General features: G+C 43.6%; 1 protein-coding gene across 1 annotated transcript in view; it reads left to right on the forward strand.

The window, feature by feature from the left end:
- The window catches only part of CFAP97D2 (CFAP97 domain containing 2), a 57,948-nt gene that overhangs the window by 16,531 nt on the left and 25,295 nt on the right, over nucleotides 1-16,122 (forward strand). The window contains exons 3-4 of the mRNA XM_073617933.1: nucleotides 6,640-6,758; nucleotides 14,770-14,962. Coding sequence (XP_073474034.1) covers nucleotides 6,640-6,758; nucleotides 14,770-14,962 — 312 coding nt within the window. The remainder of the gene's footprint in view (nucleotides 1-6,639; nucleotides 6,759-14,769; nucleotides 14,963-16,122) is intronic.

A 16,122-nucleotide genomic window follows, 5' to 3' on the forward strand; every position in this document is an offset into this window, starting at 1 on the left:
TTACCGCACTTAGATGCGTTTACATGCTGTTACAAGCATTTGGCATTTTAAATACCACGAAACTACCGTCCTGAATGCAATAAATGCCTGAGTGTACATGTACCCATAAGATAACATAGAGGAGAGTTCAGGGGCTGCCAAAAAAACTCCCAAATGCTCCTAAACGTCCGTTTACCAGCTGCAGTGTACATGAGGCCTTAAAATGTACATTTTGTTCTGAATTTCTCCTGAAAAACAGCAGTATATTTAGTGGGCTGTGAGTGTGCCTAGGCAGTCCTGTGCCCATACCGTCCAACTTGCTGAAATGATAATGAGGAGCACCTTTTAGCACACAGTATGTAGCCAAAAGACACATCCCTGCCACAGCCCCAGTTACACAAATAGCACACCTACTAAAGAGCCGCTGGTGAAATTGGTCCTATTTCCTCCTTTTTAGTACACACACAGCCAGGCACACAGCATTTTCTTCATTCCTTCACTGATTTAGAAAACAGTCTAGGGAGCATGGGATACCCCGAAACTGTACAACTTGAGGAATCTCCAACTTCTGGCTGCAAATACTAATATGTAGTTGCTAAATCTCAGTGAACTCCTTCGGTACTCCCAAGCTCATACCAGAGCATAGACAATATATCAAAAGCTATTTATTAATAAACATGGGATACCACCAAGGAGTTAACATATATTAGTGACTGCACCAACAGCTCATTAACAAAATAGCATCTAGCAAAAAAAGCTATAGCATAAAAAAACATGTGAGTAAAGAGAGCATAAACAAGAGTAAACATGATCTATAAGGGCAGACATATATAAACTCACTAATAAACTGTCACCAAGTGACTAGTGACTAGCAGGTTAAATATCTACACAAAGTGCTAGCAGCTTGATTAATACAGGAAAACATAGAACTATCCCTTGGTGCTGTGGAAGTTCAGCCTGGATACTTGTAAAGTGAGATGGCTTAATTCCAAAGTCACAAAAGTAGCATTTGCTAATGATAAAATGATTCCCTTTAAATGTACAGGCTGCCACGCCAGCAGATTTTGCAACTATTGCAAACTTAGTAGACAATGGGGAAGTACATGTGAGCTGTTCATTCCTATAATCAGAGCTCCTTCCCAGCATAGAGTTAGGATGCTGTATGATCCACAGATTCCAGACGAGCAAACACACAGGCCGGGTCACAACAGGTCAGCCAGTCAAAATGTCACAATACAGTCCAAATGGATAGAAACCCAAGCATATGAGGTGCTACCATAGACATGTGAACTCACTGTTAGTAGGCTGGTGTCAATCAGGGAAGGCTAGTCGTGGCTCATCTTAACCTCCATAAGAGACACTTAGGGGTTTATTTACTAAAGGCTAATCTACTTTAAACTACAAGTGCACTGCAAGTGCAGTCGCTGTAGATCTGAGGGGAAGATCTGAAATGAGAGGAAGCTCTGATGATTTTATCATCCAATCATGTGCAAGCTAAAATGCTGTTTTTTTATTTCCTTGCATCTCCCCCTTAGATCTACAGCGACTGCACTTCCAAGTGCAAAGTGGATTTGCCTTTAGTAAATAACCTCCTACATCTCAGAGATATGCTGCTGGTGTTGCTCGTGTTCACTCCAACTCCAGCAGTGTAGAACCAAATATGTCTCAATGTACTCAATGAAAAGTCATTCTGAGTGTTTTGGACCCTGTAGCGTGGAAGCTACAGTCTACGCGTTTCGCCCTCTTCCTGTTACTGCAGGCTTCCTTAGGACCACCTATCACCCCCCAATTTATAGGCTATTGTTCCTGCAATCCCACCTGTAAACTGCCCTAACAGCCAAAACCACGGAAGTGCATCAACATGGTTAGCAATCAATTTCGTATACTTTTACTTATAAAGAGGCTTAGATTCCCAAGTTGTAAACATTTACAGTAACAGGCAACTTGATCTAAAGTCAATATAAATTCCTGAACACTAATTCAATCATAATTTCAATTAACTTGGGATATAGCATCATCCCAAATGTGTCTCAAACATAAACAAGCTATTAAAGTAGTTTTAGGGTTTGACATATTTGGTTATCTACTTATTCAACAAAACCTCATCTTCAATATTTTACCAAATATTGGGCAATATATTTTTATCCACTAAATGTAACATTTTATATTAGTTGTGCTAATATCGTGGGACATAAAAAAAAAAACAGCAACCACCAGCATTTTATTTTCAAGGGTCTCTGCTTTTATAAACTATATGTAGCGCATACCCCTGGAGGGGCCACTGGAAGTGACCCAGGTCTCCCTTACCTGTGCATCAGAAGCCAGTCCTAGGTAGCATTTCCAGAGCACATTGACAAACACAGACTCAGCCTAGGGGATGTCTTTTTGTAAACTTATTGCAGTAATTAAACAGGAGAGAGGGATGAGGGTGCAGGATACTCCAAAAGCACCATCAGGCACAGAAGAAGAGATTCTGAAGCAAAAATCCGTCAGCGGCAGTCTTAAATAGAGGTAGAGGGGATGGCCAGTCCATCTGTGATTCTGTAATAGCAGTGACAGTCCTCTGAACAACCCTCCCAAACATTTGTATTCTCCCCAGCCACCTTCTGGGAGGCCCCTCCCAAGGATTGGCTGATTTCAGAAAAATATTCTTAACCCAGTGTCTGACCCTCCTTACTCTATTTCTAGAAACGTCTGCCTGAGGCAGGCAGGCATAGGAAAACCTGACCAAATCTAGAAAACAGATTGCTACTCAGCTGGGTACAGCACCGCTAAAAATTTAATTTATCCAGCCTAGGGCAGGACACTACATCTATCATGTTTGGGAGTTTTAACTAATCTTTAGGCCATTTAAACTAGTGTGCAAGGAAAGCAAAACGGCTCTGACAGGGAATGGGAAACTATCGAATACTGCACATATCTGAAAAAAATACACAAAGCACACCGAGATTCATATTAGAATACATATGCCTCTTGTATTGAGACAATATTTGCTTACTCTGGAGTTCAGCTTTAACCACTTGCTTACAGGGCACTTAACCCCCCCTCCTATCCAGACCAATTTTCAGCTTTCAGCGCTGACGCACTTTGAATGACAATTGCGCGGTCATACAACACTGTACCCAAATGAAATTTTTATCATTTTTTCACCACAAATAGAGCTTTCTTTTGGTGGTATTTGATCACCTCTGCGGTTTTTACTTTTTATTAAAAAAATGTAAAAAACTGAATTTTTAAAAAAAAAAATGTTTATTTTTTTATATTTTGTTATAAAAAATTTTAAACGGGTAATTTTTCTCCTTCATTGATGTACGCTGATGAGGCGGCAGTGATGGGCACTGATAGGCGGCAGTGATGGGCACTGATGGGTGGCAGTGATGGGCACTGATGGGTGGCAGTGATGGGCAGCACTGGCAGGTGGCACTGATTGGCACTACAGGTGGGCATTAATAGGTGGTACTTGTGGGCATTGATAGGGGGCACTTGTGGGCACTGTTAGGTGGCACTGTGGGCACTGTTAGGTGGCACTGTGGGCACTATTAGGTGACACTTTTAGTGGGCACTGATGAGGCAGATGTGCCTCTTCCACTTGGGGACCGATGTCCCTCACATCCGATCCGGTGATCGGCTTTTTTTTCTACTCGCGCTGTCAGCGTGAGTAAAAAACCAAAAACCGATTACCGATCTTTTTGTTTACATCATGTGATCAGCTGTCATTGGCTGACAGCTGATCACATGGTAAGGGGCCGAGACCAGCCCCTTACACAGATCGGTGATCAGCCGAGTCTCAGTGACTCGGTGATCACAACGGCCCGGCGCGCGCCCTCCAGGGCGCGCGCAGGGAGCGTGCACAGGGGAGGCCGTCATATGACGGCCTCCCGGGAATGTAGGTCCGCGCTGTGGCCGTCATTCGGCCATAGCGCGGATGTCTAGAGGTTAAATGAGACAAATTTTATCCACTTTATTATATTCCAACCAAACAATAATTAAAAGTGTGCTATCCTTGTGCTAGGTATAAGTTAATAAATCGCATAAGAGTCACAATAAAAGTGTATTAAACATTTGATTAACTCATCCTAAATTGACATATCTGTGCAAATAAAGTCCATATAAATTGTGCAAACACTGTGCAAAAATGTTATAAAAAATATATACAGTGCATCGGGAAAGTATTCACAGCGCTTCACTTTTTTCACATTTTGTTATGTTACAGTCTTATTCCAAATGGATTAAATTCATTATTTTACTCAAAATTCTACAAACAATACCCCATAATGACAACGTGAAAAAAAATTTTGTTTGAAATCTTTGCAAATATATTAAAAATCAAAAAAAAAAAAAAAAATCACATGTATATAAGTATTCACAGCCTTTGCTCCAAGCACCTTTTAGCACCAATTACAGGACCTCTCAAGCTCCATCAGGTTGGGGAGAGTTGGTGCACAGCCATTTTCAGTTCTCTCCAGAGATGTTCAATCAGGTTCAATTCTGGGCTCTGGCTGGGCCACTCAAGGACATTCACAGAGTTGTCCCGTAGCAACTCCTTTGGTATTTTGGCTGTGTGCTTAGGGTCATTGTCCTGTTGGAAGATGAACCTTCACCCCAGTCTGAGGTTCAGAGCACTCTGGAGCAAGTTTTCATCAAGGATGTCTCTGTACACTGCATTCATCTCTCCCTTGATCCTGACTAGTCTCCCAGTTCTTGCTGCTATAAAACATCCCCACACGCTTCACTGTAGGGATGGCATTGGCCAGGTGATGAGCGGTGCCTGGATTCCTCCAGACATGACACTTGCCATTCAGGCCAAAGAGTTCAATCTTTGTTTCATCAGACCAGAGAATTTTGTTTCTCATGGTCTGAGAGTCCTTCAGGTGCCTTTTGGCAAACTCCAGGCAGGCTGTCATGTGCCTTTTACTGAGGAGTGGCTTCCATCTGGCCACTCCCCCATACATGTCTGATTGGTGAAGTGCTGCAGAGATTGTTGTTCTTCTGGAAGGTTCTCCTCTCTCCACAGAAAAACGGTGGTGATCTGTCAGCCGGTTCTTGGTAACCCTTCCTGACTAAGGCCCTTCTCCCCCGAACGCTCTAGTAAGCCCGCTCTAGGGAGAGTCCTGGTGGTTCCAATGCAGCAGAGATTTTGCTGTACCCTTCCCCAGATCTGTGCCTCGATACAATCCTGTCTCGGAGGTCTACAGACAATTCCTTGGACTTCCTGGCTTGGTGTGTGCTCTGACTTGCACTGTTAACTGTGGGACCTTATATAGACAGGTGTGTGCCTTTCCAAATCATATCCAATCAACTGAATTTACCACAGGTGGACTCCAATCAAGTTGTAGAAACATCTTAAGGATGATCAGTGGAAACAGGATGCACCTGAGCTCAATTTGAGTGTTATGGCAAAGGCTGTGAATACTTATGTACATTTGGACAAAGTCCCTAAGCACACAGCCAAAATAACAAAGTAGTGGCTACGGGACAACTCTGTGAATGTTCTTGAGTGGCCCAGCCAGAGCCCAGGCTTGAACTCGATTGAACATCTCTGGAGAGATCTGAAAATGGCTGTACACCGACGCTCCCCATCCAACCTGGTGGAGCTTGAGAGGTCCTGCAAAGAAGAATGGGAGAAACTGCCCAAAAATAGGTGTGCCAAGCTTGTAGCATCATACTCAAATTGACTTAAGGCTGTAATTGGTTCCAAAGGTGCTTCAACAAAGTATTGAGCAAAGGCTGTTAATACTTATATACATGTGATTTATTTTTATTTTTTTATATAATTGCAAAGATTTCAAACAAACTTTTTTCACGTTGTCATTATGGGGTATTGTTTGTAGAATTTTGATTAATTGAATCCATTTTGGATTAAGGCTGTAACATAACAAAATGTGGAAAAAGTGAAGCGTTGTGAATACTTTCCGGATGCACTGTATATATATATATATATATATATATATATATATATATATATACACGCACAGTGCAAAAAGGTGCTCAGATTTTCTAAACATCAATGGTTCCTCTTTCTTTGCTGTGAAGGAATGATAATGTTCACCACCGAAGAAAAAGTGCTCCCAAAAGAAATCACCACAAGCAATTGAATTAGTTCCTTACCAGCTGCTCTGATTCCACAAGGAGATCATTAGACACCTTGCTGCATAGCAGACATATACACTATGATCCTGCATGCAAAGATTCCACGATCTCCTAAGCCAAGATATACTCCATGGAGGAAGTTAAAGTCCAGAGAAAAATCCACATAGTGTAGTATTCCAGCAAGATTTTAATACAATTATAAAATCACACTTGCAATTTTTAATAAATTACACAACATTAGTTACAACCAACCAGCAGGTCCAAGCGGTCAGGATGATTTGCGGAATAACATCACATGTCTCCCAACGCGTTTATCTGTATCCAGCGTCGTTTGGAGATATGAGGCTCAATTTATTAAATTATTGATAAAAAATTCACAGGTTAAGGATTGGATTTGTTTTAGAGATGACGGTCCATGTGTAAAGTCACGATGCATACGTCTTTCTCTCTGTCATTCATCCCAGATATGATCACTAAGAAGATTTATATGGAAAAGTGTTTTATAACTTTGCCTACTAATTAAAATGAAAAAGAAAGTATTCTAAATTGCATTCTCTTAATTTGCTGTAGCTTGAAGAGGAGCGACTTTCAACTATTGAAAGAGATAACCATTTATTGCTGGAGAAAATGTCAACTATAATGAGAACAAAAGGAAGACTTGACAACAAAAATAGTTATGTAACCAAAAGGTAAAAACACAATAAATGTACACAGTAGTAGATGTGCATTGTGCTTCTATAGCTGATCTGCAACCTTTTAGATGCTGCAGATATATTTATCTGAAGTCCTTTTTCTTCATCTCCTGCCCCTGCAGTCCTAGAGGTAAGTTCTGTTCTGTATTCTTTGTTTTCTAAATCTGGAACAAAATTCGAAATAGGTCAGAGGAAATGTAAACGGTCCTTACAATGTAATGGCAGATGAGGACTGCTCCCACCTAAACCATGTAAGTGATGTATTTTATATAAGGTCAACAAATACATACTCCCAAGTTTCTGAAATAAGAGAGAATCATGCTTTTAGCCCAAAGTATTTGGGAAAGAAAAAAAAGAATTGATGCTTTAGTTTTGAACAATGGTGTTGGAGAAGACTCTTGAAAGTCCCTTGGACGGCAAGAAGATCAAACCAGTCAATCTTGAAGGAGATCAACTCTGAATATTCACTGGAAGGCCAGATCCTGAAGCTGAAACTTGAATACTTTGGCCACCTAATGCGAAGAGAGGACTCATTGGAAAAGACCCTGATGCTATGAAACATGGAAAAAAGTACAAGAAAATAAGATGGATAGATAGCATCATATCGAAACAATGGACATGAAGTTAAGCAGGCTCCGGGAGGCAGTGGAGGACAGAAAGGCCTGGCATGCTATGGTCCATGAGGTCACAAAGAGTCGGACAAGACTAAACAACTGAACAACAACAAATGTGAGCAAAGGACAAACTCCCATCCCGAAGGCCCTAGTTACACACACACACAAAAAAAAATGTATATGATTGTTAAAACCCACAAGTGTTTTATTCTTTCAAATATAAAGTTACCTAAAGGCTAAGTCCACTTTTTATACCAAGTTATACACCAAAATTCAGGGTTTAACATGAAACTTGGTGCCAAGCCGAAAACATCCCTCCTATTTTCATCCCATTCTGTCACTTTTTACATTTTGCACCACTGTGCTTGATTCTGCCTGCACAGCTGCATCATTTATTCAAAGATCTGCGATCTGCAAATGAATTATAGGGCTCCATTCACACCAATGCGTTTTTTCATGCTTTTTGCAGAAACGCAGGACATTTTTTTTAACGTGGGTTCCTATGGGACACGTTCACATCAATGCATTTTTGTGCCTCTGCGTTTTTGGAAAGGGTCAGGGACTTTTCAGGGAAACGCAAAACGGTGCTTTTTTTGGTTCAATAGACTTCAATGGGGAAGCTGCAAAAAAAAGCATGTAGTGCGTTTTTACTGCGATTTAGTGTAGTTGTACCCCCGTGAGGGCTGCTGATTGACTCTATACCCCACTGGCTACCCCGACTCTGAAGATCCTCTCTTACCTCTGACACCTCGGGTTCCATTCTGCAATGTGATGTTAGCGATGAGAAACTCACACAATATCACTGAACCACTCAGAAAAGTTTACTATAATAAGTAATGGAACACAACGAAGAGCATGAATAAACACAAATTATGATTGGCAACTGTTATCAATAAAGGCACATAAGCAGAACTTATACCTCTATAGTCAATTTAAAGAGTATATATGAACAGGTGCACAGAGGGATAAGTACTCAATATCCTCAAAACATATATTAAATACCTTCCCACTGAAGCCTCAACACACAGACCAAAACACAGTATATAATTTTTACATTCAGAAACACAGTATAAAGTCTAGCATATACTCAATGGCTCCTCCTATGTTGTAATTCAGAATTCAACTTATGAGTGTAGTAGCAATGCTTAGGAAAAGAGGAAGAGGGCGAAAGTTCTTTCAACTCCAGATATCTTCAGCTAGCCTGATGTTTAAACTGCAGTATTTGTAATCCACAAAGACAAAGTAAAATAAATGACTGTAGGGCAAAAGATATGCTGAAGATGGCTTAACTGAAGAAATATCACCAGTGAGATTCCTCTTTATATGTGAGTGCAATAACAGTGCTGACCTTACAGCGCAGGGGAAGAGACAAGGCCCCAAAGTCCAGCCGTATGATGCCTATGGAAAAGTAGATTCACCTCAGTGGAACTACAAGTCTCACCAGCAGTCTGCAGAAAGAACTCACACAATACTGTACTCTCTACTGGAATGGGCAGGTGCCCTCTCACCACAATAGACCCCAAGGGCTGTGAGGCTCCATCCGGAATCCCCTCCTGGTTTCTCTGTCTGGTAAAGATGGCGCCGCCGTGCCGTGCTGCAACTCCTGATGGTCTGAAGTGCAGGGGCTTCCAGTTGCTCTGAAGCGCAGGCCGGTCTGCTTGCTAGGATAGCAGGGCTGTACTCCGAGATCCCTCAGAGGCAGGCGATCCGGCTCTCCACTGTATAGGCTGCAGTCTCTCACTCCTGGTCACACACAGACCTCCTGCTGGCAGGTGTTTAATGGCATCCAGAGAGGCTGAAAACAGGCCGTGCCTCCCCTTTTATCACTTCTTCCAGCAGGCAGTTCTGCGCGCTTTGCATTGTTTGTCATGTAGTTCAGGGCTGATCCAGCTAACAGAGTTACTTCCTCCTCCAAACTACATCTCCCACAATACTTTGCTGCATTCCTTCTCAAGGGGGTAAGGAAAAAATACTACCAAAGTCCAGCAGCCACTAGAGGGAGCCAAACTCATTTGAAACAACAACAAACTGTTCAACTATAATAACTACAGTAGCAAACCCTTGGCTACATTGGCATTTTGCGTTTTTTAATCTGCCCTACAACAAATTTGCCCAAAAAAAAGCATAAAAACGCAAATCACAGTAAAATCGCATCAAAATCGTGGTTAAAATAAACACAAAAAGCACTGCAGAAACGCTTAAAAGCAAACTGCATAGGTGTGAATCGAGCCTATGTCCCATCTGCCACCACAGCAGAAGGACTTGTAGTTATTAATGGAACACAAGTGCGGTGATACTGCACTCACAGTCAATCAACACTTCCTCCAGCTCAGTAACCAAAAGTCCATACCTCAGTACAAACAACAGAGCTGCAGGAGCTTGTGCATTGAACCCACAATCCACTGATCCCAACACTGATCCCAGTTGCAACGATTTGCAAGCTCATACAGCATGCAAATAAAAATTATAAATGCACAATTTTTCTGCAAATGTGGGTGCATTTTTACAATTTTTTTGCAAAAGGTGGACTTAGTCTATAAGTCGCAGACTAAATTGGAACCCAAGTCTACTATTTTGTGATTAAAGGTACAAAACAAAGAGGAACATTCAACACAGGTATACATGTAGTGGGACAGCTGTCAAAATGCCAAATGATCGTATCCTACAATCAGGTATGACCAGATGAATGGGATTTAAACAAAGTACAGTAGACATCAATTCTTGGGCTCCAACTTTGTCTAACTCCAGATACGGTGGAGTATAGCAGTCTGTTGCAAAAAAATGCAGACACGTGACAATAAACATAAATAATCAACACTATACAGTCTAGTGCAGCCATTTCCAACCAGAGTTCTGCACAACTCTAGGGTTTTTCCAGAGGTTGCTAGGGGTTTCATAAACTGTGACTGACTAACTTCCCATTTTACGGAGCCTTGATAGTTATAGGGTCAATGCCACTTGGCAAAGGCAGCTGCACAACACCAATAACTGTGTTAGTTGTCTGTAAGGGTAGCATTCTGACGACCACTGTTAAGGGGGCATTCTTCCCATTAGCAAATAGCCACCAATGTAACAGTCATTTTTGCTATTGGCTATTAATTAATTGGTTTTAGCAAGTGTTCCCCAAGATCCTCTGGGGTAAAAAGGTATAGAAAGGCTGGTCCTGTGGAACATACGTGAAAAAGTTAAATACTAACAGAAGAAACTAGATACAAATGTTTGTACAGGAGAGCAGAGTAAATGAAGGAACCGTGTGAATAAGAGTGGGATGGGTATGCAGGGAAACAGTTAACAGGTAGCAGTATAAGCCAGGCAAGCCCAAAGCAGGGTGGTGCACTTGCAGGAGGAGAAAAAAAGTCCTGCAAGCAGCATCTTTAGAGCGGTGTGGGAGCGCTGTATTTAGCGCTCCTAAACCACTCCTGCCATTGAAATCAATAGCCAGTGCTGCCGAAGCGCCTGCAAAGCACTTTGGCATCAGCGCTTTCAATCCTTTTTCGGCCACTAGAGGGGGCTAAAAGTGCCCCGCTAGCGGGCGAAAAGCGTCGCTAACACGAGCGGCACTTTACCGCTGACGCCCTCATCGCCCCAGTGTGAAAGTGCCCAAAATGATGTGGCTTTGGTAATGAGGCCAGGTGAAGCTAAATAGTCTCCCAGCAGCCAACATCAGGAAGTGACAAATTACTAAGCTCTTCTGAGTGACTGTTAAGAGTCATCCACTTGTGGACACTAGGATTGCATATCTCATACCCAGGGCCATCTTGGGTGAGGGAACCTTTTAAATAAGGAACCCCATGTAATTTTGGTGCTCTTCTGTGGTAGGTAGAGGAACCCATTTGTGAGGGACAGTGCTTAGCACAGGGTCAGGTATCAGATGCGAAGGGATAGCTCAGGGAAGGCTTTTTCTTCACTGTCCACACTCCAGTAAGTGGTGCGGCGGCATTAGAGCCAGTGCAGACTGCAGGAACATCCTCTGCTTAGTCAAAAAAAAAAGTAACAGAAACCATCCTCCGGTAACATATACTGTAAACACTGAGTACTGCTTTGACCTTGAAGAAGGGGACATACCCTGAAAGCTTGTCCTGAAAAATTGTATGTTAGTGCAAATAAAAAAAAGTATAACGGACAGTACTCAATTTTCTCTGTAAACACTGACACTGTATATTATCTGGATTGGTTATATTGAAGATCAGTCTGTCAGCTTGTGGGCCCTGATGAAAAAGTTGACCTGGCCCCCCCCCCCCCACTACTTCCAACGTGCGTGCAGATACATCCACTGCATGCCAAGATACTCAAAGTGGCTTAAAAGTTTGGAGTTCCCAGAGTTCCTCTTTACATCAGAGGACAGGGATTACCGCTGGAGAATCAGAGGACAGGGATCACCGCTGGAGAATCAGAGGACAGGGATCACCGCTGGAGAATCAGAGGACAGGGACCCCTGGCAGGTGACTTGGCAGAGCTCCTTTCCCATTCAAGCACTGTATACAGCCCCCCCCCCCCACTACACAGGGCTAAAATCACATTCCTTTACACACAGTCTGTCAGTTTTCACAGGGTGTGTCTGGCTTTTATGTTCCCCTTCTGACCTGTGAAATTCTCTGGTTGGAATGGCAGTGTAGTTGCAGTAGGCAGATACATCCTGTGCAGATCATGGCTAACTGGCTGTGTTGTAAAGGAATGTTATTTCAGCCCTGCAGAGGAGGAACAGTATAGAGTGCTGTAATGGGAAAGGAGCTCAGCAGCCGGCCATAGCATGCAGGGTGGAGGGGGCAACTTAGATCTGGGAGGGCAAAGCCATGTGACACATAATCTGGAGCCTGCAGCCCTTCAGGGCCCCCCCAAGGAGGTGTTAAGGGATTTGTTTTAGCAGTTTCTGAAGGTCTCTCTGTCAGTGTTGGCAGGTGTTGGGGGAAGGTCACCTCCCAGAGGTGTGTCTTTTCCCCAGTTGTCAGGGAAGTGGGGTAGGCAGACATCTCTGGGTGGGGGGTACAAAGAATCCCAACTGGTGAATAGGAGACACTGAGCGGTGTCATACCTCACCAGTGACCTCGGTCCCACCGTGGCTACAGGATGGCACTCTTCTCCTCTTAATTCGCTGAACTCGGTTACCATTCCATGTTGCCAGCACACAGCACAGACACTTTCCCATCCTGGGCTGCTCTCAGCCCATGCTCCTCTCCATTCAGGAAATGGCTCACAGCTTCTCCCCAGCCGATGGGAACAGAGGGGTGTGGACTGTGGAAGGCAAAGTAGAAGCCCAGTACTGGAACGTGGCTGTGGGGCCCTAGAGCAGTTCGGATTTTGTGGAGGATATGATAACCCCTTTCCGCCGACCGTACGCAGATATGCGTACTCGGCTTTCCGGGGTTATACCGGGATGATGCCCGCAGCTGCAGGCATCATCCCGGTACCGTTGTTTCCAGCGGGCGATCGGCTACCCGTGTATAACAACCGATGCGGCTAAAAGCCGCTCGGTTGTTATACCGGAGGAGCGGGAGGGGACATCCCCCCCTCCCGCCGCCTCCCGCCGCTGTTACCGGGCCTCCCGTGCGATCGGGAGGCCCGGTGTCCAATCGGGAATCTTCGGCGGCTGGGGGCGGGCTGGAACGAAGCTGTGAGCGGCTTCGTTCCAGCCTACTTGTTGTAAACGTGGAAGCGACGTCATGACGTCACTTCCCGTTTACTGCCAATGGCGCCGAATTTAAAAAAGTACACAGTATTCAGAATCGCCGTTTTCGGCGATCTGAATACTTTGAAGTGTAAAGGAGGGATGGGGGGTCTAAAGAGTACCATAAAGAGTACCTGTCACCACCTATTACTGTCACAAGGGATGTTTACATTCCTTGTGACAGCAATAAAAGTAAAAAAAAAAAAAATTTTTTTAAAGTGCCCCTGTCCCCGCAAGCTCGCGCAGCGAAGAAAACGCATACGGAAGTCACGCCCGCATATGTAAACGGTGTTCAAACCACACATGTGAGGTATCACCGCGATCGTCAGAGCGAGAGCAATAAGTCTAGCCCTAGACATCCTCTGTAGCTCAAACCTGGTAACCGTAAAAAAATTTTAAAGCGTCGCCTATGGAAATTCATAGGTACCGTAGTTTGTCGCCATTCCACGAGTGCGTGCAATTATAAAGGGTGACATGTTTGGTATTTATTTACTTGGCGTAACATCATCTTTCACATTATACAAAAAAATTGGGGTAACTTTACTGTTTGGATTTTTTAAAATTCATGAAAGTGTCACTTTTCCAAAAATTTGCGTTTAAAACACCGCTGCACAAATACCGTGTGATAAAAAATATTGCAACAATCGCCATTTTATTCTCTAGATTCTCTGCTAAAAAATATATATATAATGTTTGGGAACTCTAAGTAATTTTCTAGCAAAAAATACGGATTTTAACTTGTAAACACCAAATTTCAAAAATAGGCTTAGTCATGAAAGGGTGCTGCAGGGGCCCCCTGGAGCTAGGGGTGGGGTTGCTATTGTGACCCCTGCAACCCTTTATGCTACGCCCATGGCTGCAACCAAACTGTGCAAGATTTATATAAAAGACATCAGTACGCTATAAAATGTGTGTGAATATTTGCTCCTAGCTCAAGGAATCTTAACTCAGGCCCGCCTACAGAAGATAAATGAAAAAGAAAGAAGTATAAATTCTACTTTAGATTCAATCTCTGTGCATTGTGTGGAAGTGCTATAACCTGTTATATGTTATACATGTGCATAAAGACACCTGCATGCATGCATATAGACAAAGTGTATGCTACTGCACACTGACAGATGGTGAGTAAAACCTTTGACAAGGTATAGATGTGCCATTAAAGAGAGACTCACTCAGCCTGGTTTCACACTATTGCGAATACAGACATCGCATGTGATTCGCACCTGCATTGCTGTGCCGATCGCATGCGATGTCTGTGCAATGCGAGTTCAGCCATACAGTTGTATGGCTGAACTCACATTAGATTCGCACAAAAAGGGTGCAGGGATTTTTTTTTCCCGCACTGGAATCGGATCGCATGGGTGTTCACACCCATGTGATCTGATTCCTGTCAGAATCCACAGTTCGCACTGCGATCTGTGAACCAATCTGGGGGTGTCACTAACATTGTATTGACACCCGCAGCGGATCGCAGAGGGCAGTGTGAACTGCCTGGGAGGGAGATGCGATGCAGAACCTGCACTGGAATTGTGCTGGTCCCGCATCGCTATAGCGTGAACCCAGGCTAAAGGTTGTTGTGTGAGACTTGGTTGTGATCAGAATATGTACTGTTTGCCTTCAGTTACTTGTTTTAACCTTTCATATGCTTAGATTCCTGCTTCTCTTTTGGATATGTCAGCTGGTGGAGTGAACCATTCAATGACTTTATTATCTATATTCTTTTCATCAGTTTAAATAAAGAGAAAAGGGCTCAAGAGTTGCTGAAAGTATCCAGGGAGAATCAAAGCATTGAAGAAAGACTTACAAAGTGTGAGCCTCAGTATAGAGTTGAAAAGTGGCATGAAGACTGGGTGAAAGCAGAGAAATACATGGACAGCATTGCAAAATACCCAAGAGGATGGTATGTGGCACATCAAGAGAAGGTAGAGTATTGCCTAATTCAAACTATCAAAGCATTTTCTCTGTTTTGGATAGTGTAAGAAAGGGATAGAACCATTGACGAGTTTTTATTACTGACTTTGTTTCTGTTGGTAAGATTTCCCTTTACTTCCCTTCTGTATAATGAGAATAGGAAGTGCAAGAAAATCTTTCTAATGGGGACAGAGATAGTAATAACAAAAAAAAAATTTTTTTTAGTATGTAGCACCCTACTAGTGTGTGCTAGAAGTAGAGTAGGTTTTGTTAGTATATAGGTAAATTTAGTTAGCTCAGGTCTAAGACTGAGATGTTAATCTGGGTCAGAGTTCAGCGAGTCAGGGCTGGATGAATTATCCGAACAGCTCCTCTAGTGCCTTCCCCTGTTTCTGGGACAATAGAGAATGTTCTAGACTAGAGCAAGTGGGCAGGAGGTTAGGAGGAGCTGTTTGGAATATTTATGAGGCCTCAGTGAATCCCCAGTAAAGGGGTGGCAGTAGGGTGCCCACGTGTCCCGGATTGCCCGGGATTATCCCGTAATTTACATCTTTGTCCCGGGCACCTTCATTCCGGGACAATACAGTGTCCCGGAATGAAACTGACAATCTGGGAACAGGGGCGGAGCGAGCTGCTATAGCGCTGGCTCTGGCTCCGCTTCCACCTCCTCCACCTACTCCTGATCACTGGTTGCTATAGCCGCCTGGCATCAGGCAACCAGTGACGTCACTGCCCAGCGTTGAAAGCGGAGGAGGATTTCACTTCCTCCTCTGCGCCAGTGCTGCTAGGAGTCACTGCTGGTTCTTTCACCTCTGCACTTGGCTCCAGTGACTGGCTTGCAGCTTGTGTGGGGTGTTTCTGTTCCCACACCCTACGATTACAGTGTGTACAGCATCTCTCTCTTCCTCCCCCCTCCTGCCCACCTCATACTAACACACAGACTGAAGTCCCCTCCCCCTTTTCCTCAGCTCGGATGACACAGACAGGAGAAGGAGGGGGAGGAGAATGGACACAGGACGGGACATGCTGATCTGAGGTTTGTACAGAATATTAATGCTTGGCACTTGCAGGAGAAGGAGACACATGGACAGGGGACAAGTTGTCAAAAAAGAATACTTGCAGTGATTTTGGGGGATAAGAGCATGCTGTATGTGCTAGGGGGCACTTTAGG

The sequence above is a fragment of the Aquarana catesbeiana genome, linkage group LG02 (assembly GCF_042186555.1).
Source record: "Aquarana catesbeiana isolate 2022-GZ linkage group LG02, ASM4218655v1, whole genome shotgun sequence".
Lineage (NCBI taxonomy): Eukaryota > Metazoa > Chordata > Amphibia > Anura > Ranidae > Aquarana > Aquarana catesbeiana.